The sequence below is a fragment of the Osmerus mordax genome, chromosome 12 (genome assembly GCF_038355195.1).
Source record: "Osmerus mordax isolate fOsmMor3 chromosome 12, fOsmMor3.pri, whole genome shotgun sequence".
NCBI lineage: Eukaryota > Metazoa > Chordata > Actinopteri > Osmeriformes > Osmeridae > Osmerus > Osmerus mordax.
Window position 1 is genome coordinate 17,105,633 of NC_090061.1, and position 23,645 is coordinate 17,129,277.

Consider the following 23,645-nt stretch of genomic DNA (forward strand, 5'->3'; position numbering starts at 1 on the left):
ACGCCAGTATGGTAGGGGCAGGTGCTGTTCTTCTTCAGGAAGATGACGAGGGAGTGGATCGGCCGGTTAGTTTATTTTCAAGAAAGTTCAATCCGTGTCAAACAAGGTACTCTACAATAGAGCAGGAGATGCTAGCCTTGTTGTTGGTTTTGCATTTTGAGGTATACATCGGGTCTAGTGCTGTGCCTGTTATGGTCTTTACCGACCATAACCCGTTGACCTTTCTAAAACAGATGTACAACCAGAACCGCCACCTCATGCGGTGGGCTCTGATTGTGCAAGAGTGCAATTTGTGCATTAATTACGTGAAAGGGACGAGTAATGTAGTGTCTGACGCCTTGTCGCGCGCTCACGAGTGACAGAACCACCTGGGACTTACTTGCAGCCTTGGGAGGGGGTTTGCGCTTTTTAGGGTGGGCGTGTTACGTCCACAGTGCTTCAGTATGGTTCTGTGTCCGTATGTCTGTTTGTTTGTGGTTTGTGTGTGGGGGGGGTTCTTTCCCTTAGGTTTGTCATCTTGGGTAGATGGCTTCTGAAACCAGTTGCAGTGGCTGATTGGTTGAATCCCCTGATCAGGACTCTGCTCCTCCCCCCTCCCTCGTCAGTGGCTGCAGCTGTGATGCACCTTATTTACACCTCAGTGGTTGACCAGCTAGAGAGCTTGGCTGACTGCTGTCTGGTTTGGTCTGTTCTGCTTTCTAGTTTCTGGAAGAACGAAACATTGATCCGAAGACACGGTCGGTAGGAGAACGATTCGTTCCTTCTTTCGGGTACCAGTCTTTGGATCATTTTTCATGTGACCTGCATAGGCTCAGTACTGGTAGCTAAAGGAAACAAAAATTATTTGTTCATTTCCCGACTGGGTTTTCTGCATAGGCTCAGAAGAGGAAACAGAAAGGATTTGTTTACCTCATTCACTTTCGTGTGACTGCTAGGTTTAGTATAGGAAGACATGAATGAGATTTGTTCATAAGTGATAATTACAGGTTTTGTTATTTTTACCTTTTTTTTTTTATCTCGCCACGAGAAAATGAACAAATCACTCTCTGAGACTACTCGTTACTCCTGAGTCATACTAATGATTCGTTCAAAATGAACGAATCGTTCATGAACGACACATCACTACTCCAGACTAACTTTTTTTACTCGGAGCACAGTAGCCCCTGACTGAAAATGTTTGGAATGCAAGCAGGAAGCTTGCGTGTCTGTTTTTAAACTGACATTTTTACAACTGATATTCAGCAACGCACCACACAAGCTTGAGTTGAAATACATTATTTAATGTGACATTACGTACTGTACATGCAAGTCTTAGCTAAATGCCTTAAATGTATGATGCGCTAAAGTGTGCTGACGTTGTGCACACCCAATAAATTCCAAATTTGTAGGTTGCACATGCGCGAGTACTTGTAAAAAATGCTCGCACTGTCTCAAAAACTGGTCGCAAAATGCGACCATTTGTTCGCAGTCTGGAGCCCTGGAGCCGTTTTCAGCTCAGGTTTTGTTTAGGCGGGGCAAAACCCAACCTATCTACGTCACAGCCACCTATCTACGTCAGATCACAGACGGTTTATATAACCTGCATTCTGTTACTCAGCTGGTACGATTCTTCTGTGGTGTGATGAACTTAAAAACTAATTTTCAGTTCTGCTTTACAGCCACTTTAACTCAAGTCAACATATTTGAAACCAATCTGGAATGGGTAAACCAGCACCCCATTTATTTGCTTACGTCAAGAAAAGTTGCCTGGAACTGTGGTCGCGGGTACGAACAGGGCACATGCACAAAAGGGAACATTAGCTGATCGCTGATTTACCTGAGCTGAATGAGCACAAGGAGAAAGAATATCATATTGACAAGGTTGTTTTGACCCTTTATTCAAATGGTAATGCTTTTTTCAAATGGCAATTCAAGGTGCAAAGTGGCAATGCTATCCACAATTCCAATGGAAAAATATTTGTCAAATGGCAATTCAGTGTGCAAATGACAATGCAATTCTCAATTCAGTTTGAATTATTTTGATTTTTGTTTTAATGAAAGCCTAATAGGCTAGGTCAAGTTTTTTTCAATGGAAATTCAATGTGTCAGGGAGACACGCATCAAAGGTGTCGTGTGTGAGTCTGGCCAATCATGAAATAGCTGTGTCGTCATTAGAACTCGTGCAGCAAAAATTATTGGGGTGATAGTTTTGGATACGTTGACTTGAGTTAAGAGATAAAATTGACCAGACGAGTCGGGTACCGAATCGGAAATGATATACCACCAACATCCACCGGGGCCGTTGCCTCAAGCCGAGGAGTGGGGGACTGGCCTCACTGCGCCACTGAGCACTTTCTATAGAAATGAACGGGGACGCCATCTTTAAAGAGCCGGTTTGCTTGGTCTACTTAATATAAGTCTATGGGCAGAACGCACAGATTTTGGGAGCCACCTGGTTAGCTATAGAAGGCTATGGACAGGACATGGAAGCTCAAAGACATTGAGTCAAATGATGCATCAATCGAAAGGTCAGAGTGCAGTGGCCATTTGACAAGAAATTTGTAATATTCACAAGGGAACCAAAGTTATGACCATGTTTAGTGAGTGACTGGACGCTTCAAATTTTAAATGATGCAACAGCCCAGACCAGACCATTTGTATTGGGATGTTATGCATAACTGGACAACTGTGAGCATTGTTAGGTGAGTAGTCTGTTTTCTTTCCGTTTGTTTACATGTTCGTTAGTGATGGGCATTCCGGCTCTTTTTCGTGAGCCGGCTCGTATGGCTCAGCTCACTAAAAAGAGCCGGCTCTTTTGGCTCCCGAACGGCTCTTTAAAAAATACATGTTTTAACTATGAATTTGACTATGATACGTGTGAAAACAATTTGAATTAAATTATGAAATGAAATCATACTCGACCGTAACCACATATCTTTAAAAATGCATTGATTTTTCATGGCTCTCCTCCGAGTTTTGACTACTCTCTGCCTGTGTGAGTTGGCTCGGCCCTCCCTCATGCAGGATTGACAGGAACAGAATGTGAGGATGATCGTAGTATTTTTTTTGTTGTTCTTTGAATTAGTCAATAATTTTAAATACAATTTAAAATTCATTATTTCATAATCATTTAGTTTTTATAGGCTGTATTAATCTATAATAAATAGAGTCGGCTCTTCAGATATGCGAGCCAGCTCCCAACATTCACCTTCAAGAGCCGGCTCTTAGAGCCGGATCGTTCGCGAACGAGCCATCACTAATGTTCGTGGTTGGACAAATACGTTGATTGTACCTGCTGTTGCAACTCGATCTTGATATACGTCAATAGAATCAAAAGAATCGTAGCTTTCCAACGATATATTGCATGTGTACCAGTCAAAAAATATTGTTTTGGTGCATCGCATAGTTTAGCACTTAATCATACGATTTTTCAAGCTGGAGACTGAGAAACACCGTTCCAACTTTGTTTGAGGATGATATATACATTTGTGTTGTTTGACCTTTTAATATTGATAACTTTTATGGTTATTATGGTACAGCAGCTCAAAGTGTTAAATAAATGAACGGTTCTCAATGGGATTGAATGTACTTTCCTGCTGCAATCTCAAAAATAATATAGTTTAGGACCAGGGTTGCCCTTTTTTCTAAATTTGTATGCAACTGTTTCAACTAGGCTATGTGAGGGTTCCCACATCACCATTAGCTTACCTCTTGCACAAAGTAAAAAAAAGAGAACCCTGTTTAATTCTACACTTTCACGGTTTGTATTTTGAAGAGTAAATAAGCAGCAACTAATGTATGTTGTATGCTTTTTAATATATGCAATCTTCGATAGTAAGTATGCATACTTAAAAAAATAGATATATATACAGACATATCAGTTGAAAAATTGAAGTACACTTTCTCCAAATGTTTGGACATTTGATATTAGTTTAATTAATAGGTTTGGAGATGATATATTAAAATAAATTGCCCCAACTTCAGCGGACACAAGCACACCTCACAATCTCCCCAGAAATTGTACCCTTTTTGGGTACCCTGTACCCAAAAAACACAATTTACTTAACCCTTGTGTTATCTTCAGGTCATTCTGACTCATCAGTCATTGTGACCCACCGTCGTATTGCGACAACTTTACCGCATACAAAAACAAAGTGAAGCATTTTCTTTTAACCGTTGGGCTGTCTCAGACCCCCCACATTGCAAAGGTTAAAAGAAAATAATTTGTATTTGTTTTTGTATTGGGTCAAATTGGGTAAACACAACGATGGTTCATTATGAACCTTTGGGTCATGTGACCCGAAGGCAGCACAAGGGTTAAGGAACTCACTACTGTGGGTGCCTGCCATGCCAAAGGCCTGTGAATCCTTTCCCCTTTTCCCAACGGGTGATGCTGTCACTTAGAAAGTAAAGGGTTTCTACCTGTCTGGTCCACTCAGGAGGTCATGATTCCAAGTGCCTTGACTGGATGGTATGGGCTCCATCAAGTCCTCTGAGCTAGAGAGGACAGGGGAGAAGGGTACCATCATGAAAAAGGCAAACAGCGACAATGTGGCCATTTTGTGAATAACATCCCGTCACTTTCCAAAAGTCTTTCAATGAACAATAATGGCCATTCTGACCCTACCTGTTAGTGAGAGCAAGGAGATCGTCCGTCATTATAATGCAGTCACTGTGCTCTGGAACTGGGTCCTTGTCAATGCCGCTGCGAAGCAGATCAAGAGGGGATAAAAATAATTGTAATCCGTTAAGGACAACACTCATCAGTTTTTTTCTTCTTCAGTTACCATCTATGAGTCAATTACTGTCCCTGTACTTACTGTAAGTCGCTCTGGATAAGAGCGTCTGCTATATGACTAAATGTAAATTACAATGGTATTTTGCAATTATTTTATATTGAAGCATTGTATGCTGTAAATAAATATATATTTAATAATTGATATGTTTTAAATGGGTGACCTTGGTCTTGCTGTGGGTCTTGTTTGTTAGTTGTTACTCATGTAATGGTCTTTATCTGTATGACGTGTGTCTTAAGTGGCTGAATCTTCACCCTATATCTGGCTTATACGAAATAACTACTTAACATCCTGTCTGACCACATTTTATTTGACATTTTTCATGTTTACCACACTTCCTAGTCTGAGAGTTCCAAAGAAATCAAGGATGTGGTTGGTCTGGTTTTGAGAAGACAATGGCTTCTGTCTTAGTCCAGGCTCTGTCTACTCTCTCCAGAACAACGCAGGAAGACTCACCTGTCGTCAGGAATGTTTTTTTCTGCTTCCTGCCAGAAGCCCTCCTCCTCTTTACACGGCAGGCTGGCAAGGACAGAAAATACCAAACAGACCATATAAACAAAAACATAAATATTTTGCTTTGTCATTGACATCCTACTTAGTTTCTCTCCATGTTTTCATACCTCGATGATCTCCTGTCAAAGGATATGAGGATATCTGATAATGTAGCCAGCGTGTCAACACTACCCCTATTGAGAAAGAGAGAGGGGGGGATAGAGATAGACAGTGAGAGATAGGAAGACAGCGATAGGGAGGGACAGTATAAGGTCCATGAGTGCAAAACCAACACAAATGTTCCTCAAAAGTTTGCCGACCAAACATGCATGTGCCAACTAAGTCATATTCCATTTACAATCCCAAAATGTGACCATACAAAATGTCACATTGTTGAGGCACCATGTGCTGAATTATTGCCCTTCACTTTATTTTTATTGTCCCGAGAGTCCTCAGCACATTTAAAATGGCAGGAAAACATGTTGCATTGATTAGCATTTGTGAGTCTTGGAATGAGTACTGTACTATCTGCTGTCGTGCTGAGTGGACAGTGGACTTCGCTCTTAAGAGTGCAGAACAAAACCGCAGAATCACAGTCATCTTTTCACTCTGCGATGAAGGGGATCACTTCAAATATCAAATCAAAGTCAGGAGTTAAGAGGAGAGTAGAAGGACTCACATTTGTGGAGTAGGCACAGGAGAAGAAGTGGTGGCAGGGGCGGAGGCAGGGGTAGGGGCAGAGGTAGGGGCTAGGGCAGAGACACGGTTAAGGATAGGGGCAGAGGCAGGGGTGGAGGAAGGGGTAGGGGCTAGGGCAGACACATGTCTAGGGGCAGGACTAGGTGCAAGAACAGGAGTAAGAGCAGGGCTTGGGGTAGAGACAGGAGCAGGGACAGGGGTAAGAAAAGGGGTGGGAGCTGTGACTGGGGTAGGGGTAAGAGCAGAAATAGTTGCAGAAACTGGAGTAGGGGCAGAGGCTGGGGCAGAGACAGGGGTAGGGTTAGGGGCAGGAGCTGGGACAGGGGTAAGAGTGGGGGTAGGGGCAGCAGCTGGAGTTGGGGCAGACACAGGGGTATGAGTAGGGACAGGAGCTAGGGCACAAACAGGGTTAGAAGTAAGGGTACGGACAGGTGCTAGGGCAGAATCACAGGTAAGGGTAGAGAGAGAAGTAGGGGTAGAGGCAGAAACAGAGGTAGGTTTAGAGGTAGGGGCAGGAACTGGGGAAGGGATGGGGGTAGAAGTAGAAGCAGGTGCCGGAGCTAGGGAAGAGACAGGGGTAAGATTAGAAGCAAGAGCTGGGGCAGAAAGAGGGGTAGGAGTAGAAGCAGGGACAGGAGCTGGGGCAGAGAAAGGAGTAGAGGTAGGGGCAGGAGAAGGGGCAGACACAGGGGTAGGAGTAGAGGCAGGGGCTGTGGCAGAGACAGGGGCAAGAGTTGGGGTAGAGGCAGGTTTAGAGGTAGGGTCAGGAACTGGGGCAGGGATGGGGGTAGGAGTAGAGGCAGGTGCCGGAGCTAGGGAAGAGACAGGGGTAAGATTAGAAGCAAGAGCTGGGGCAGAAAGAGGGGTAGGAGTAGAAGCAGGGACAGGAGCTGGGGCAGAGAAAGGAGTAGAGGTAGGGGCAGGAGAAGGGGCAGACACAGGGGTAGAAGTAGAGGCAGGGGCTGTGGCAGAGACAGGGGCAAGAGTTGGGGTAGAGGCAGGTTTAGAGGTAGGGTCAGGAACTGGGGCAGGGATGGGGGTAGGAGTAGAGGCAGGTGCCGGAGCTGGGACAGAGACAGGGGTATGGGTAGGGACAGGAGCTTGGGCACAAACAGGGGTAGAAGTAAGAGTACGGACAGGTGCTAGGGCAGAATCACAGGTAGGAGTAGGGGTAGAGAGAGAAGTAGGGGTAGAGGCAGAAACAGAGGTAGGTTTAGAGGTAGGGGCAGGAACTGGGTCAGGGATGGGGGTAGGAGTACAGGCACGTCCCGGAGCTAGGGCATCGACAGGGGTAAGATTAGAAGCAGGAGCTGGGTCAGAAAGAGGGGTAGGAGTATAAGCAGGGGCAGGAGCTGGGGCAGAGACAGGAGTAGAGGTAGGGGCAGGAGCTGGGCCAGACACAGGGGTAGGAGTAGAGGCAGGTGCTGTGGCAGAAACAGGGGCAAGAGTTGGGTGAGAGATAGAGACAGAGGTAGGTTTAGAGGTAGGGTCAGGAACTGGGGCAGGGATGGGGGTAGGAGTAGAGGCAGGTGCCGGAGCTGGGACAGAGACAGGGGTATGGGTAGGGACAAGGACTGGGGCAGAAACAGGGGTAAGATTAGAAGCAGGAGCTGGGGCAGAAAGAGGTGTAGGATTAGAGACAGGGGCAGCAGCTGGGGCAGAGAGAGGAGTAGAGGTAGGGGCAGAGACAGGTGTAGGTTTTGAGGCAGGAGCAGGAGCTGGGCCAGAGACAGGGGTAAGATTAGAGGATGGGGCAGGAGTTGGGGCAAAGACATGGGTAGGAGTAGAAGCGGTGGCAGGAGGTTGCGCAGAGACATGGGTAGGAGTAAAAGCAGGGGCAGGAGGTTGGGCAGTCACAGGGGTAGGAGTAGATGCTGGGGAGGGAGCAGTGGTAGACACAGGGTTTGGAGTAGGGTTAGGGGTAGTTTGGGCAGAAACAGGGGCAGGGCCAGAGGGGGCAGGAAGGGAAGCTGACTTTTGAGGACTCCCTGTGTCCTCATCATCTGTAATCTCCACCCTATAACACACAAGCAACCAAGCACACACACAAACATACAGAAACACACAGCCACAAAAGTACAAAAAAACAAATTACACAGAATTATAGAGCTAGTTTAAATACAATACACTGCAGTGCAATGTATCTCTTAGTCTTTCCATCCATCACGGTTACCTTTTAGCCACAAAGGATATGATGTCTGGTGGGTGTTCTGCAGACCTGCAGGAGAAAAACCTTGTAAATACATAGCTGTCGTATTCATGAGTAAAAAGAAAGAGATGGAAATGAAGAGACATGTATAATAATCCTTCACGTTAGTAAAACTGTTTCCTGGGTTATCCACCCACACATACTCATATTTCTTGGCAGCTGAGAGTACATAGGAGCGTTGTCTGACTGAAGAGGTCATCAGGACACTGCTAGCTGCCTCCCTCCTGGTGAAATAGATAAAGCTATTAGGAGAGGGGGTTAAGAAACAGAGTAGGAAGGGGAGGGTAAAATGTTGTATATCGTCATTTATTTAATATATTTGCACTACAAGATATGATACTTTCAGGTGAATGTGTGAAATAATTATCACCTTCTTTCCTGTTCCTCAGCCGACAGTTTCTCCTCACTCTGGATTGCTGGGGTGTCTACTATGGTTCCCACTGTGTGAGGGGCTCTGAAGAAAAACACATACACACATGCACACACAAAGGTTTATCGTTTATAGGACTTATAGCACACATACTGTATATATGGACGAACAAGTATAAATAGAACAAACAGACCACTCACATTTTCTTGTAACTGTCTGAAGGTTTCTTGGTGAAGATTGTTGATCCACTGTAGAAACATAATTAAGTTAACAGAGACACAGCATCACTGGAAAATTATGTAATTGTGTAAAGATTGCTTTAGAACAGTAGTCCACTCTGCTGGTTAACTGTTAGTTAAACTACTCTAGCTAGTGTTCCTTAGCTTGTGTAATATAGCCAGAGTAACTATACTGTAGAGTGTACTGTAGCTAGATTACTGTAGTATAGCTAGTATACCATATTTTTCAGAAAAAATAAGCCACCAGAATGGGAGCTTTGTGTTTGTAAATCTGAATATAAACCGGACTGGAATATATGCCGCACTTGATACAGGAACAATGATAGGCTACCAAGCAATGCACGAATATAGGCAGTACAGCATGCCATTGTGTAACACACTTCGAAAACAAAGTGCGTAATGTATGTTTTCTATTTCCCGGGAATTAACCCATATTTACCTTTTAAACGCGTGTGTTCTAAATGTTAACTATGTATTTCCGGTTATGAAACCTTTACTTTGAAGGGTACCGGAAGTGGTTGCTGCACGTGTGTTGTACTGGTGAGCATGGAGCGTGACCATTAAAACTGAGTAAACGAAACACAGTGTTTTATATGAGTTAACATTGGTAGCAGAGGATGGTTGCCGCAAGTTACAAGATTCTGCCGACCTTCGACTAAGAAAGGTAGTATGAAAGCTAGAAAAATGTATTCGAAATGTGGACACGAGTTACAGATCTTTAAAAAAAGAAGCAGGCACTTGCGGTAGCTTTGGCGCTAACTGGGCGAGCGCGAGAAACGGCTATGGAAGTACCTATCGATGACCTGAACAAAAACGCTGGTATGACAACTTTGTTTACTGCACTTGATAAACTGTTTCTGAAAGAAGAAAAGGACATAACGTATGAGGCATATTCGAACTTTGATCGGATAACGAGAGACAGTAACGTGTCAATGACAGATTACATCATTGACTTTGAGCAACGTTATTTAAGGATGCGCAAGTACGAAATGGAATTGCCCGATGCCGTGTTAGCTTTTAAGTTGCTTGACACGGCATTTGTAGAAGGAAAAGATCGACAGTTAGCGCTGACGGCATGTACGGATTTAACATTTGCTTCGATGAAGTCAGCCCTGAGAAGGATTTTTGGAGGGAAGACGTCTACTCAAACGATTGGAATGAACCAAGACATTGCCTATGTCACTACTGAACAGAGGCGCCAAAGGAGCAGATCGTCGTGGCCAAAAGGTGAACAGTCAAAAACACCCCTGCCAGGCACTAACCCTTTGGACAAGTTAGGATGCCGATCAAAATGTGCCATAGTGTACATTCCACTGGGCTAAGGACTGCCCACACAAGAGTGAGCAAGTAAAATTAACGCAAGACTGTGAAACTAACATCGATGAGTGTAACATCACTCTCTTTACAAAAGAGTCTCCCACTGATGCAGAAATATTTTTGACAGAAAGTTTTAGCTCTGCAATAATAGACACTGCATGCACACGTACTGTGTGTGGAGAGGACTGGCTAGATAGCTATATCACAGCACTAAGCAAAAGTGAATCAGAGAATATGAAAAAGACAGAGCAACGCAGTAATAGACCATTCAAGTTTGGGGATGGAAAAGTGGTCCACTCCACCAGAAAACTGAAAATTCCTGCAAAGATCGGCCAAACAAAGTGCAACATTGAGACTGAAGTTGTTCCAGCACATATTCCACTGCTTTTAAGCAAGTCATCCATGAAAAAAGCAGGGACTGTTCTCAACATGGAAAATGACAGTGCAATAATGTTCAATCAACCTGTACAATTGGACTTTACAAGCTCTGGGCATTACTGTGTGAACATAATGGACACTAGGGGCGAACCCTCTCAAGGTGATGACTGTGTCCTTGTAGCCACTGGAGGTGGCGCTTCTAATGAACACAGCGATGAGGAAATACTGTCTGTCGCAGAAAACATGAGCAAAGCTGAAAAACAAAAAATGCTAGTGAAACTTCACAGACAGTTTGGTCATGCCTCCGCTGAGCGATTGCTAAGGCTTCTATCTAGTTCAGGCACAAAAGATGCAGAATGTGCCATCATTCTTGAAAAAATTGTAAGTGAGTGTGAGACATGTTGAAGATACGGTAAAATGAAACCCAGGCCTGCTGTTGGTCCTCCTCTGGCGTATCAGCACAATGAAACAGTGGCAGTAGACCTTCATGAACTAAAGCCAGGTCTGTGGTATCTCCACATCATTGATCAATTCACAAGATTTAGAGCAGGAAGCATTCTGACCACAAAGGCAGGACCCGAGATTGTTCATCCATGACGTGCATTGCCCACCTCAGAAGCTATTCAGCGACAATGGAGGAGAGTTTAATAATGATGAGGTCAGAGATATGGTGGAAAACTTCAACATAGAAGTAAAAACAACAGCTGCGTACAGCCCTTGGAGTAATGGACCTTGTGAACGTCACAAACACTGACTGAGATCATAAAGAAATTGAGAAACAGTAACAACTGTGACTGGAACATTGCCTTGGACTGGGTGCTTATGGCAAAGAATACCATGCAAAATGTTCACGGCTACAGTCCTCATCAGTTGGTGTTTGGACAGAACCCTAACTTGCCCTCTGTGCTGACTGACAAGCCACCAGCCTTAGAGGGCAGAACAAAAAGTGAGTGGGTAGCAAAACACATCTCTGCCTTACATGCAGTAAGAAGGGCATTTACTGAGGCAGAGTGTTCAGAGAGAATAAGGAAAGCACTGCCTAAACAGCTACGTAGTACGAATGAGAGATACGAGACGGGTGACAAGGTGTACTACAAGAGAGTAGATTGCACAGAGTGGAAAGGACCCGGCACTGTGATAGGCCAAGATGGAGCAGTGTTATTTGTCAGACATGGTGGTACCTGTGTCAGGGTGCACTATCTGAGACTTATGAAAGAAAGAAATGAAGCTGATGAACAACAAGCCGTCAATGACAATTCAGAAAGTACCACAGACTTTGGAAAGAGACATAACTTGACAGATGCTGCTGACAATAAGGATCATGATGATGATGCTGCAGAAGATCTCACTTTCACATTTCTGACAGTGACATGGATGATACAGGAGCAGGAGTGCTCACAGAGGTGGACACTGAAACACGCCAAGTAGATGATGACACAGGGATACCAAATGACATAGAACTGAGAACTGATGTCCCTCTGAAAACAGGGCAAATTCTGAATTACAGAAACAGCAATAGTGGGACTTCACACAGAGCAGAAGTTCTTGGTCGAGCAGGTACAGCAACAGGCCAATACAAAAACTGGTACAATTTGCTACACATTGAACCAAGCATGGTTGAGGGCAAAACTGATTCAGTTGATGTATCAAAGTTGAATGACCTTCAGATAGAGCCCTCTGTTGTGACGACAGATAACAGTGAGGATGTGCTAATAACAAAAGATGTCTCATTTGACATAGCTAAACAAGAGGAGATAAAGAATTGGAGTGATAACGTGTTTGAAGTTGTTCAAGACAAAGGACAAAGGAGTATTAGCACCCGATGGGTATGCACTCTGAAAGAGACCTCTGCTGGGATAGTACCAAAAGCAAGGTTAGTGGCAAGAGGTTTTGAGGAGCTTAGAGTGTCAGAGCTACAGAAAGATTCGCCGACATGTGCCACCGAATCCCTTCGACTACTTTTGGCTGTTATTTGTCAAAGACAATGGACACTACATTCCATGGACATAAAAGCTGCATTCCTACAAGGAATAGAGCTGTCACGTGACATTTACATCAGGCCTCCCTCGGAGGCAGACTGCAAAGGAACATTATGAAAGCTCAAAAAATGTGTGTATGGTTTGGCAGATGCCTCACTGTACTAGTACAACAGAGTGAAAGAGATAGTGCTGGAAGCAGGGGGCAAAATATCCAAAGTAGACCCCGCTGTTTTCTATTGGACTGACAAAGACTGTGCTGTAAATGGGGTACTGGCCTGTCATGTCGATGACTTCATATGGGGAGGTATCCAAAGCTTCTCTAAAACAGTGATACCCTACCTCAGGTCAGTAGGTCATTGATCATTTCTGCTATGTTGGAATAGACTTTGTGACTGTAAATAATGCTGTGCAGGTTCATCAGGAGAATTACACCCAAAACATGCAGCCCATACATATCGCTCCTTCACGAGCTGTCAAGCAAGATTCTCCTCTTTATGAAGAGGAAAAGGATCAACTCAGATCAAAGATAGGTCAGATTCTGTGGGTAGCAAGGCAAAGCAGGCCAGATGTCATGTTTGATGCTAGCAACTTGGCCTCTAAGCTTAAGAAAGCAACAGTGCAAACGATTCATGAGGCAAACAGAATAGTGTGTAAGCTTAAGTCCAAGAAAGTAGTGCTAAACTTCCAACATTTGGGAAGTGAGAGTGCTCTCAAGATTGTTTTGTTCAGTGATCCCTCCTTTGGAAATCTTTCAGATGGAGGCACTCAAGGAGGACATTTAATTGTTCTGATGGGAGAAGATGGTATATTTTCACCACTCTCTTGGCAAATCAAAGAGAGTTAAGAGGGTTGTGCGAAGCACACTTGCTGGAGAAACATTGGCAATGTCTGATGGAATAGACAATGCAATTTTTCTAGCTACATTGTTCTCTGAACTGACGTCAGGTGGCGCTGCACGCACACCACCTATAATCGGTGTGACAGACAACCATTCACTTGTTGATGCACTTAAGTCTACAAAGTCTGTCTCGGAGAAAAGACTTCGTCTGGAGATAAGTTGCATCAAAGAACTGGTCCAAATGCAGAGGATTGAGCATGTGTTGTGGAAAGCCACAAAAGACCAACTTGCAGACTGTCTTACTAAAAAGGGCGCGTCAGCTCATCAGTTACTCAAAGCACTGAGTGATGGACAATGGAAGCTTAACTAAACTGAACTTAATTTTGTGTATACAGTTGTTATATCTTTGCACTAAAGTGAGGTCAGAAAATGTTAAACCACGTCAGGCTATGATTTGCAATATGTTCACTTTAGTTATTAAATTTTGTTCTTACCTAAGTGGCACCGAGGTACTGTAAGAATATTCAGGTTATACTCACTTTAATATGTGATCGATTTTTTATTTTTATTTAAAAAGAGTGAGTTTGTTAACTATGTATTTCCGGTTAGGATACCTTTACTTTGAAGGGGACCGGATGTAGTTGCTGCACGTGTGTTGTACTGGTGAGCATGGAGCGTGACCATTAAAGTAAACGAAACACGGTGTTTTATATGAATTAACACTAAATATTTCCGACGGTCCCCAAAGCGTAAGTTATTTTTCCGAAACGGTAGTTAGCTAGCGTTAGTTAGCTTCCGGGCTAAGTTAGCTAGCATAATACCAGAGCCTGTACATTCTCTGATAATACTCATAATACCATGCTAGCAGACATCCCAACCTGCAAAAACTAATTTCAGGGAGGTGGCTTCACCAGCTACGCATTTTATGCAACGTTACCAGAGAATAGGTGCGTTCGACATGGACTGACTTGATGGGCTGCAGGCGGCTGACTTGAAACAGTGAATTCTGGTTAGACATTTTGTCCGACTTGAGACGGCGCCGAGGCTAGGTCGCTGTGACGTAGACATCAAAGTACCGAGAGATAGATTTGAGAACTGCTGGCTGTGTAGCCGAGGGCATTCTCTCAAAAGCAACTGCACGGGCTCTAATGACGACACAGCTATTTCATGATTGGCCAGACAAACACACAACAACTTTGACGCGTGTTTTGTATTTATTCTGACACCTTCAGTTTTGCCAATTCTCAAATCTGGACTTAACAGTACAATTGAATTAAATGTTTACCTTTATTGACAGACTGTGATAGCCTACTATTGTTGAAGAAGGGGTTTTAGACCGCCTCTTCACTAACGGAAGTTTAATTGAGTTCTGGTTGTATTATCAATCTAATTATTCTGACACCTCAGTTTCGCCAACACTCAAATCCAGACCAAACAGTGAATTAATAATGTGTTGAAGAAAGGGTTTTGGTCCGCATCTTCACTAACGGAAAGACTAAGTTTAATTATAAATAACGTAAAGTAAGCAAACAGCGCTTGATCGGCCATGACTGACGTCAACGCAGCAAACCACGAAAAGCTGGAATGTCCGACTTCACAGAGTTTTCAACTCCACCCCGACTGCAAGCGGCTACTCTCGCCGGTCGTTTCATGCAGCCGCAGCCCATGTCGAACGGACCGAGTGTCTAACGACGTTACGCCTGGGACACACTGGCTGCAAAGCGCCTGGACGCGCCACGATCGGCTACGACTGAGCAAAAGCTGTTCACACCAGACGCGCATTTCTCCGCGCCAGTCACCAAGCCTTTCTGCTACTCTGAGCTTTCCTTTACATTTACATTACATTTAGTCATTTAGCAGACGCTCTTATCCAGAGCGACTTACAGTTAGTACAGGGACATTCCCCCAAGGCAAGTAGGGTGAAGTGCCTTGCCCAAGGACACAAGTCATTTGGCACGGCTGGGAATCGAACCAGCGAACCAACGACCTTCAGATTACTAGCCCGATTCTCTATCCGCTCAGCCACCTGACGCCTTTACGCTGATATGGTACATAAACATGGCATTGGCTATATCCCAGCATTGATCCTTATCAACGTTGTCCTTGTAAAATTGTTGCTGGGGGTCATACAACAACTCCCTGTGCTTTTCAACTTCGAGAATTAATTTGATGCTGATTTTAGAAATCGACTTGGGGGTTCTCTCTCGGTAGGCTATGTCTGCACACGTGTGTTGTGTGCAACACGTTTCTCTCAAAAAAACAAAACAACTACGGGCATGCTAGCTCAACAGATTAATCCGTTTATTTTCATTCGTTTTCATCAGGGTAACCACATGTAAAGGCCGTTCGTTACCAACATTGTGTAATTATAAAGTCTACAACTTTACAAATCTTCACCGTAGTCTACAATAAAAAGTAAAATCATAATAACATGGTTTTTTATTCAAATATTGTCACGTCTGTGCATGTCCGCCGCTCCTCCAGAGGGCGACACAACCCTTTCACCTTTCACCTGTCACTGACTTCCTATTTAAGAACAGGAAGGCCCTCCCCTTTCACTCCGTCATGGATTCTCGTGAGCGCATGTGAACTGAAGTAGGTGAAAACGCCGCTGCCGTGGACTACTGTTTCTTTTGTATGATTTTGGGATATACCTTTTTTCGTTATGGATTATATCATGGACTATACTGATATCACGGACTATACTGACTGCTCCGCTCTGTGAAGCTCACAGTAGCCAGATACAAACTTTCCTTTGTTTTTGTTTCCTGTGTGGATTACCTTGTTGATTATATTGCCTGCTCTGTTCCGAGGAGAACTCAGGATCAATAAACTTGTTGAACATTTCACCTGCATTCTGCGCTTGTGCTTCAGACCTAGCCTGATAAATATATCAACTAATATGGTGTATTTCATCATCCTGCAGCCGATTTCGCCAGAGTCTTGCGAAAAAATTCGACCAGCTGCCGAAACGATCGCTGCGGATCGCAGGCGATCGCAGGCAATCGCGGCGCTTCGCAGCCAGTGTGGTCGGTCCCATTTGATAACATGGGCGCCGAAAGAAAAAAGACGGCGCTTCCAGGCACGTCGCAGCAGATCGCAGCCGATCGCAGGCAGTGTGTCCCAGGCGTTACGCTGTGAGACCTATCAGACCCCCACCCCTCGACTTGAGGCAACGGCCCCGGTGGATGTAGGTGGTATTGCATTTCCGATTTGCTACCCGACTCGTCCGGTCGTTTTTATTCTATTAACTCCAGTCAACATATCTAAAACGATATCCCCCAATAAAAAATTTTGATTCTTGAACCTGGCTCATACTACTAGCTTTTTAATAGAATACTTTTTCCTGATTTTTGCTAAATTCGAAACCAATCCGAAATGGGTAAACAGTGGCTGGTGTGAAGATGTGACAGTGATTCTGCAGCACTGTTCTGTTTTGTATTGTTTTGTCTGTTAATTCAGTGTTCTGCCAATATTTCTGGGGTTCTCTAACAAGAGAAGTACTTCTAAACATCAGGACTACAACTCCTGTGGATTTATTTCCCACTTTTCTGCTTCCAGCGGCAGAATTAGTGGGAATTATAGTCAAAGCCACCCTCTGCTTTGTCCTAGCAGCAAAGCGTCGTAGGAGAGGTAAACGGGCCGGTGCTTTGGTGCGACAGTCGGCGCGGGGCGCGCACAGCGTTACCGGGGAGATTTCTCTCCAACGTGCACTCACTGAGCAACAAACTGCCAAACTTCAGCTACTGGTGTGGAAAAACAGAGACTTTCATTCATCTTCCGTTTTGTGCTTTACAGAGACATGGCTGAGTGAACTGATCCCGGACTCTGCGCTACAGCTAGCAGGTTTCAAACTGCTGAGAGTGGATCGTGATTCTCTGCTTTCTGGCAAAACGAAAGGCGGTGGTACTTGTTTACAGTGATTCTGCAGCACTGTTCTCCTGATCTGGAATTTTTTTATTAACTGTAAACCTTTTTACTCGCCACATGAGTTTGCTTCATTCATTCTGGTCGGCGTCTACATGCCCTCGCAGGCTAGCATCAACGAGGCTCAACGTGTGCTCACCAGCCAGATATTGAATGTGGAGCATGCAAATCCGGCAGAAGCTAAAGCACTGTAAGCCTGCTGTGAGGACATCGAAACAGTGGACCAGTGAGGCTATGGAGGATCTGCGGGCATGCTTGGACTGACTGGGATATGTTCATGACTGCCTCCAATAGTCTGGATGAGCTCACGGAGGCTGTGACATCATACATCAGCTTCTGTGAGAACTGCTTCCAACACGCGCCAGGGTGAGCTTCAACAATGACAAACCCTGGTTAACAGCTAAACTCAGAAGGCTGAGGCTGGACAAAGAGGCCGCGTTTAGGAGTGGGGACAAGGACAGATTCAAGGAGTCGAAGAACAGGTTTAGCAAGGCGGTGAGGGAGGCTAAACGACTGTACTCAGAGAGACTGAAGCGCCAGTTCTCTGCTAACGACTCTGCTTCTGTCTGGAGAGGGCTCAGGCAGATTACCAACTTCAAGCCCAGAGCCCCCCACTCCACTAACGACTCTCGTCTGGCCAACGACCTGAACGAGTTCTACTGTCGTTTTGAAAGACAATTGGACTGCCCTGAACTATCCCCCTTGATTTGCTAGAAAGGAATTCCACACCTAATGCGAGCGTGCAGAGTGCGCGAGCAACATTTTTTGGTACATTGGTACGCAACGCTGCGCGCCTCCAAGGTCCTCTTTCACATATTAAACTAGTGCTGCTGCCAATGAATAATGCACCTAATAATATGGTGCTTGCAGTGCCATGGCGGTCCGGACCAAATGACGTTCCCCACCCGACCTACATCTTTAACACCTCCCTGGAGACATGCCATAGGCCAGCCTGTCTCAAGTCCTCCACCTTAAATCCATCACAGACCCTCTACTGGACCCCCTGCAGTTTGCATACAGAGCCAACAGGTCTGTGGATGATGCAGTTAACATGGCCCTCCACTTCACCCTACAGCACCCCAGACTCCCCAGCTTCCTATGCCAGGATCCTGTTTGTGGACTTCAGCTCTGCCTTCAACACCATCATCCCCTGCTTCAGAACAAGCCCTCCCAGCTGAAAGTGCCTGATTCCACCTGCAGGTGGATCACAGATCACCTTCATCGCGTGATTAACGTTCTGTTTGGCCTAGCAAACTTTGTAGTTTTTTTCACATGCTGTTGCAACAACTACTGACGTTAGAAAAACTACAACACCACACCGGATCTAGCTAGCCCGGAAACAAAAAAAAAACTCTCATGGGAACGCGCAAAACTAAGGGCTAGGGGTAAGGGGTAAGACAGAGTATTGGGATTCAGCCTATGTTTGTGCTCCTTATGTCTAGCTATTGTTACAGCAGATCAAGCTATTCTTCAGTTGTTTCAGTCTGATACGAGTACTTCCTGAGTTGTTTCAGTCTAAAATGAGTCTAAAAACTCAATGTTAGCCGTTTTACCCGGTGATGCGAAGCTGCGAGTTAATATTTATTTTGCTAGCTTGCTAACTTTTCACTGTACATCACACACGTTCTTAGCTAGTGTGTGATACGTTTGTTGTGGTGCTAACCGTTACTGTGCTAGAGAGGATGTTTATTGGGTGTGCTTTGCCTTCGGCAAGGGCACAACCTTTGTTCTCTCACATATATATTATTGGGTGTGCTCAAGCCTTCGGCGAGAGCACAACCTTTGTTCTCTCACATATATATTATTATTATTTATTTTTTTTAAATTATTTTTTGCCCCCCTAAAACTCAGTCAATATTTGGCCTACATAGACAACGTAGGTGTCAAAAGTTTCGTCTTGGTTGCGATTGAGTTGCTTCTATTGGAATTTACGTTCCGTTGCATGGTTTAGGCTTCAGTTAAGTTTTTGTGGCGAAAAGTTAAGCTAACGGTGGCTAATTTGCTAGCCACAGTCACTGACGTTACTAACGTCACTATGTCACTAACGTCACGAAAACACGCGTGACTACCTTTGGCAGAACATTCGTTTCGCATCTGTTAACTTGGGGGATAGCTAGGCTAACTATAGCTTTTACTGCAAGGCAGCTGCAGAAACGCCACAAGAAAAGAGGCCAGGGTGATAACTATTTACTCATTTTACTTTGTGATATGACACACAATTGTGATGTGTAATGTACAGTATAAGCTGATATTATTAAGGAAGTACATCTACTTTCGGAAACAGTAGTCTACTATTTCACTGAAGTATTAGCATCATGACATTAGCCTGTGTTGCCCGGGCAACACATACTACAGTGGTCTATGATGTAGCGTTATCTGTTTTCAATCGTTAAAATAAACTTTCCTCACATATACATTTTCGTTGTAGGATTTATTCTGACATTAGTAAACGATTTGTTGGTGAAATTACCATTACCTGTGGTTTCAAACCAGTGTAGCTCACTGCAACGCTGTAGCTTACGCGAGACACTACAAAAACATCTACAGTACACAGCTGTTTAGGAAGTCAAACGGCGACAGAACATGTTCGGCACTCCCCTTACTTAAATCAAAGTCTATCTAACTACTAATCTGAAGTTCATTGCCACAGTCTAAACGTTGTCAATCTGTTCATGAAAATAATTAATTTCAGCTTAAACCGTACAACGGAACGTTAAATCCAATTCAACCAACGCAATCGCTACCAAGACAAACAGTAGTCTAGTACTTTACCGTAGTAGTACAATTTACCGGGGCAGCTTCTCCACACAGGGCTATATCGCATTTTGCGTTGTTACTGACAATGATCGCTACCAGTGAGCTTTTTATGAATGAGCGATTTTCCACTAAATAAATGTCAAGCTTATTTACGTTTTGGGGGGCATATTTTCAGTTAGCAGATGGTACTGTTTGAATCGCGATTCCATCTTCTACTACCGGGTAACGTCGTAGAATAATCTTCAAAGGGGGTTCTTTATTAATGAATGAATGCAATGAGTAGGCTAAATGCCTGAAAATATCATGAGAAGGGAAAAACTTAAAATTACGTTTAAGTCATAGAGATTAGGTCAATTTTTACACCGGTCTGCCAAATTTATTCGTTTTGATTCAACGATGAGGCTGCCTCTTGCATGGGAAATGAGAAGACATCTATTTCATTCTACACTTCACTCGTATTTTCAGTTGTAAATGAGCAGCAAAAAAAAATGCTTTAAAATCTATGTAATCTTTATAAATAATAACTATGCATTTTTATATAAAATATACAGAAATATCAGTATCAGAAATATCAAATGTCATTCAAAAACGGACCCCTGTGCAACCGACGCAAGCAAGCACACCATACAATTTCCCCAGAAATTGTACCCTCTCTAGTTTTACTTGCAGTGTGATAATTTAATAATATTTATTTCAGTATTTGTTGTGATTAATATATATTTAGTCATTTAGCAGACACTCTTATCCAGAGTGACTTACAGTAAGTACAGGGACATTCCCCCGAGGCAAGTAGGGTTAAGTGCCTTGCCCCAGGACACAACGTCATTTAGCTTGCCGGGAATCGAACTGGCAACCTTACTAGCCCGATTCCCTAACCGCTCAGCCACCTGACTCCCTAATAACCTATCGATTAATGTCAGATCATAGTAGATATAACAGTTGTGATTTTAATGTACCTTTTTTGGGTTTATTTTCAGAAACTTCATTCCTTCATTCATTCATTGATCCAATGTACAGTTTGTGACTGCCTGTAGTGCACCATCTTACTACCAAGTAAAACCTTAACCTCCACCTGGTGACCCGTGCTCTCTGACAGGAGCCTTGAAGCGGCTAATCCACAACATCCAGCATTCACAGGGTTAAAATCCCAACATTGGTCCTTCGAGACAGATATATTGGCTACTTCAGAAGATGTCATCAAATGAAGAATCCAAAGACGATACATCAGGTTCCAGGTGAAGAGGCAGAAGAATGCAGTGGTCAAGCAGGAAGGGACACAGTCCTCCAGCCCTTCATTTTATAATATTGGATTCCAACCAATTCATCCAACCCCACAGCACCAGCGGGGCTCCCTCTTTTCACCAATCTGCTCTGGCACAATAACTCCGCTACCCATCAAGCAGCAGCACCCCGCCAGTCCAGGACCTGTACCATCACAGCCCACTAGACCGTCTTATCCCTATGCTGTTCCTGACCAGTCTACCCGGCCCCCAGTGCAACGACAGTTACCCGCTTCAGATCCTTTATGTCTGCAGGCTAACCTGCCTCAAGGTTATCAGACTGTGCTACAACCACAGCCGCAACAACAGGCCTACCCCGTTTCAGCGGACTACATTCCCACCCACTATCCTCCTACATATCCGTTAGCCTCATTGCCTCAAACCCTTACCTCTGCTCCACTAGTGCATGGCTCAGCGCCAGTGGTCCCTTCTCAACTGCTCTCAGCCCAGACTGTAGCTACACCTGGCTTTGGGACACCACCTCCCTCATTGTATGGTGCACCGAAACCCACTATTCCAGATCTCTCATCCGACAGCAAGAGAGTTCGCCAATCTGAAACTGGGGTTGGATAACCTCCTCAAACCCCACCTGGGATTGACTGAGAAATACAAGTACCATGTATTATAGGTCAGTCTTGCCGCCACCATCCATACCCGTACTCAGCCTCTATGCAGGCTTTACAGCTGCAATATGGCCAACCACACCAATTAGCTCAGAGTGAAATAGCGGCAATCCTCACATCACCTGAGGTTAAAGCGAATGACGTCCGTAGCTTCCAGAGCTTCTCACTACAGGTCCACCTCCTAGTCAGCATGCTGCTTTCACTGAAAAGACCCCAAGGTATCGAGCTTAACTGCTACTCAAACGTGGACCGTCTACTAAGAAAGCTACCAAAATATCTCTGGGATGGATTTATTGAGTCCCTACAGATGTAGGAGAAGCTCAACTCTGAAAGTCTGAACCCCTACAATCTGCAGGACTTTGGACTTTGCTGGATGGCTCCAATCCAAGGCCCAACAGCACCGGCTGTCCAGCCGGTTACTACAACGCCACCAACAAGAGAAGCCCCCAAGCAATTATAGGGAGAATGCTCCAGCCAAGACCAGGAATCAAAGTGCGACCATCTATCATGGTGCAGAACCAGTAAAGCCCAAAGTATCCGGCTTCCCTATGCAGTCTAAACTCAAGAAACCATTCATGGTGCACTGTCTTTTTTGTAACAGCAATGAGCACTATATTACTCGTTGTGACAGCATTAACCCTTAGATGCGTGAGTTCTAAATATTTCCGATGCTCCCACCAGAGTGAGTTATTCTTCCGAAATGGAAGCTAGCCAGCTTTAGTTAGCTTCCATTAGCTAGCAACCTAGCATAATACTCGTAGCAATGCTACTACCTGCTAGGGTTACTTGTTAGCTTCCTCATTGTACATTTTGAAGCCATACTATAGCGTTTGTCATGTAGTTTTTGTCTATCGGAAAATAGTCCGTTGGAATGTTCGAAATCACACATGTGCGACGCTACGCTGTGGGGCCCCCTTTTGAACGATCACATATGTGCGACGCTACTCCTTAACTGGTTAAAGAGCAACCTGCAAAGGAACTGATCGGATGGATAACTGGAGGGAAGCGCTGCTGGAAGTGTGCCGTTCCCATCCACCTGAGACATGCAACCTCAAGAAACCCTGTAGTGACTGTGGGGGCATTCATCTTCGAGTCCTCCATGGTGTAGCCCAACATGGTTCAATCAACCCTCCATCTGGCACCTCTGAGAGTCGGATCTATCTGACACCCTCCATCCCGTCAGGCCAAGTGCTTCTGAAAGTTGTGCCAGTCCTACTACATAACAACTCCAAGTCAATGGAAACCTTTGCAGTCCTGGATGACGGGGCTCAGCGGACCATGATCCTACCTACTGCTGTACAGCAACTCCAGTTAGCTGGCATGCGGGAGAGCCTTGCCCTCCGTACCGTACGACCTGGTATTACTCACCTCAGTGGATCCAGGGTTACCTTTGAGATCTCCCCCAAAGATAATCCAGGGAAGCGCTATAAGGTCCAGGGAGCCTTCACCGCTTCAGGGCTGGACTTGGTGGAGCAGACCAGACGCTACAGAGACGGCACGCTCATCTGCAGAAGATTCCACTTCACCCCTTCCACAATGCACAACCTCTAGTGCTAATAGGGTCAGATCACGTTCACCACATCACTGCCATTGAGCCGGTGTGCCAAGGGGCCAAAGGCGGCCCCATAGCCATCCACACCGCCCTCGGGTGGGCTCTACAAGGTGCTGAGGGGTGTGACCCAAACCAAACCTCTGAGCCTCAGTGCCTCTTCCTTTCTGTAGCCAGTCCAGAGGATCTCTTTACCGAAACGTCGAGAAATTG

General features: G+C 44.7%; 1 protein-coding gene across 2 annotated transcripts in view; it reads right to left on the bottom strand.

Moving 5' to 3' along the window:
- Positions 1-23,645, bottom strand: part of znf185 (zinc finger protein 185 with LIM domain) — a 45,664-nt gene that overhangs the window by 16,497 nt on the left and 5,522 nt on the right. The window contains exons 5-13 of one of the 2 annotated variants that reach the window (XM_067247330.1): positions 8,746-8,793; positions 8,546-8,629; positions 8,319-8,399; positions 8,140-8,184; positions 5,947-7,983; positions 5,396-5,461; positions 5,232-5,294; positions 4,607-4,684; positions 4,402-4,476 (exon numbers count right to left, since the gene is read on the bottom strand). In XM_067247330.1, the coding sequence (XP_067103431.1) occupies positions 4,402-4,476; positions 4,607-4,684; positions 5,232-5,294; positions 5,396-5,461; positions 5,947-7,983; positions 8,140-8,184; positions 8,319-8,399; positions 8,546-8,629; positions 8,746-8,793 (2,577 nt within the window). Of the gene's footprint in view, positions 1-4,401; positions 4,477-4,606; positions 4,685-5,231; positions 5,295-5,395; positions 5,462-5,946; positions 7,984-8,139; positions 8,185-8,318; positions 8,418-8,545; positions 8,630-8,745; positions 8,794-23,645 lie in introns of both variants that reach the window. The other variant, XM_067247329.1, reaches the window with a different exon arrangement.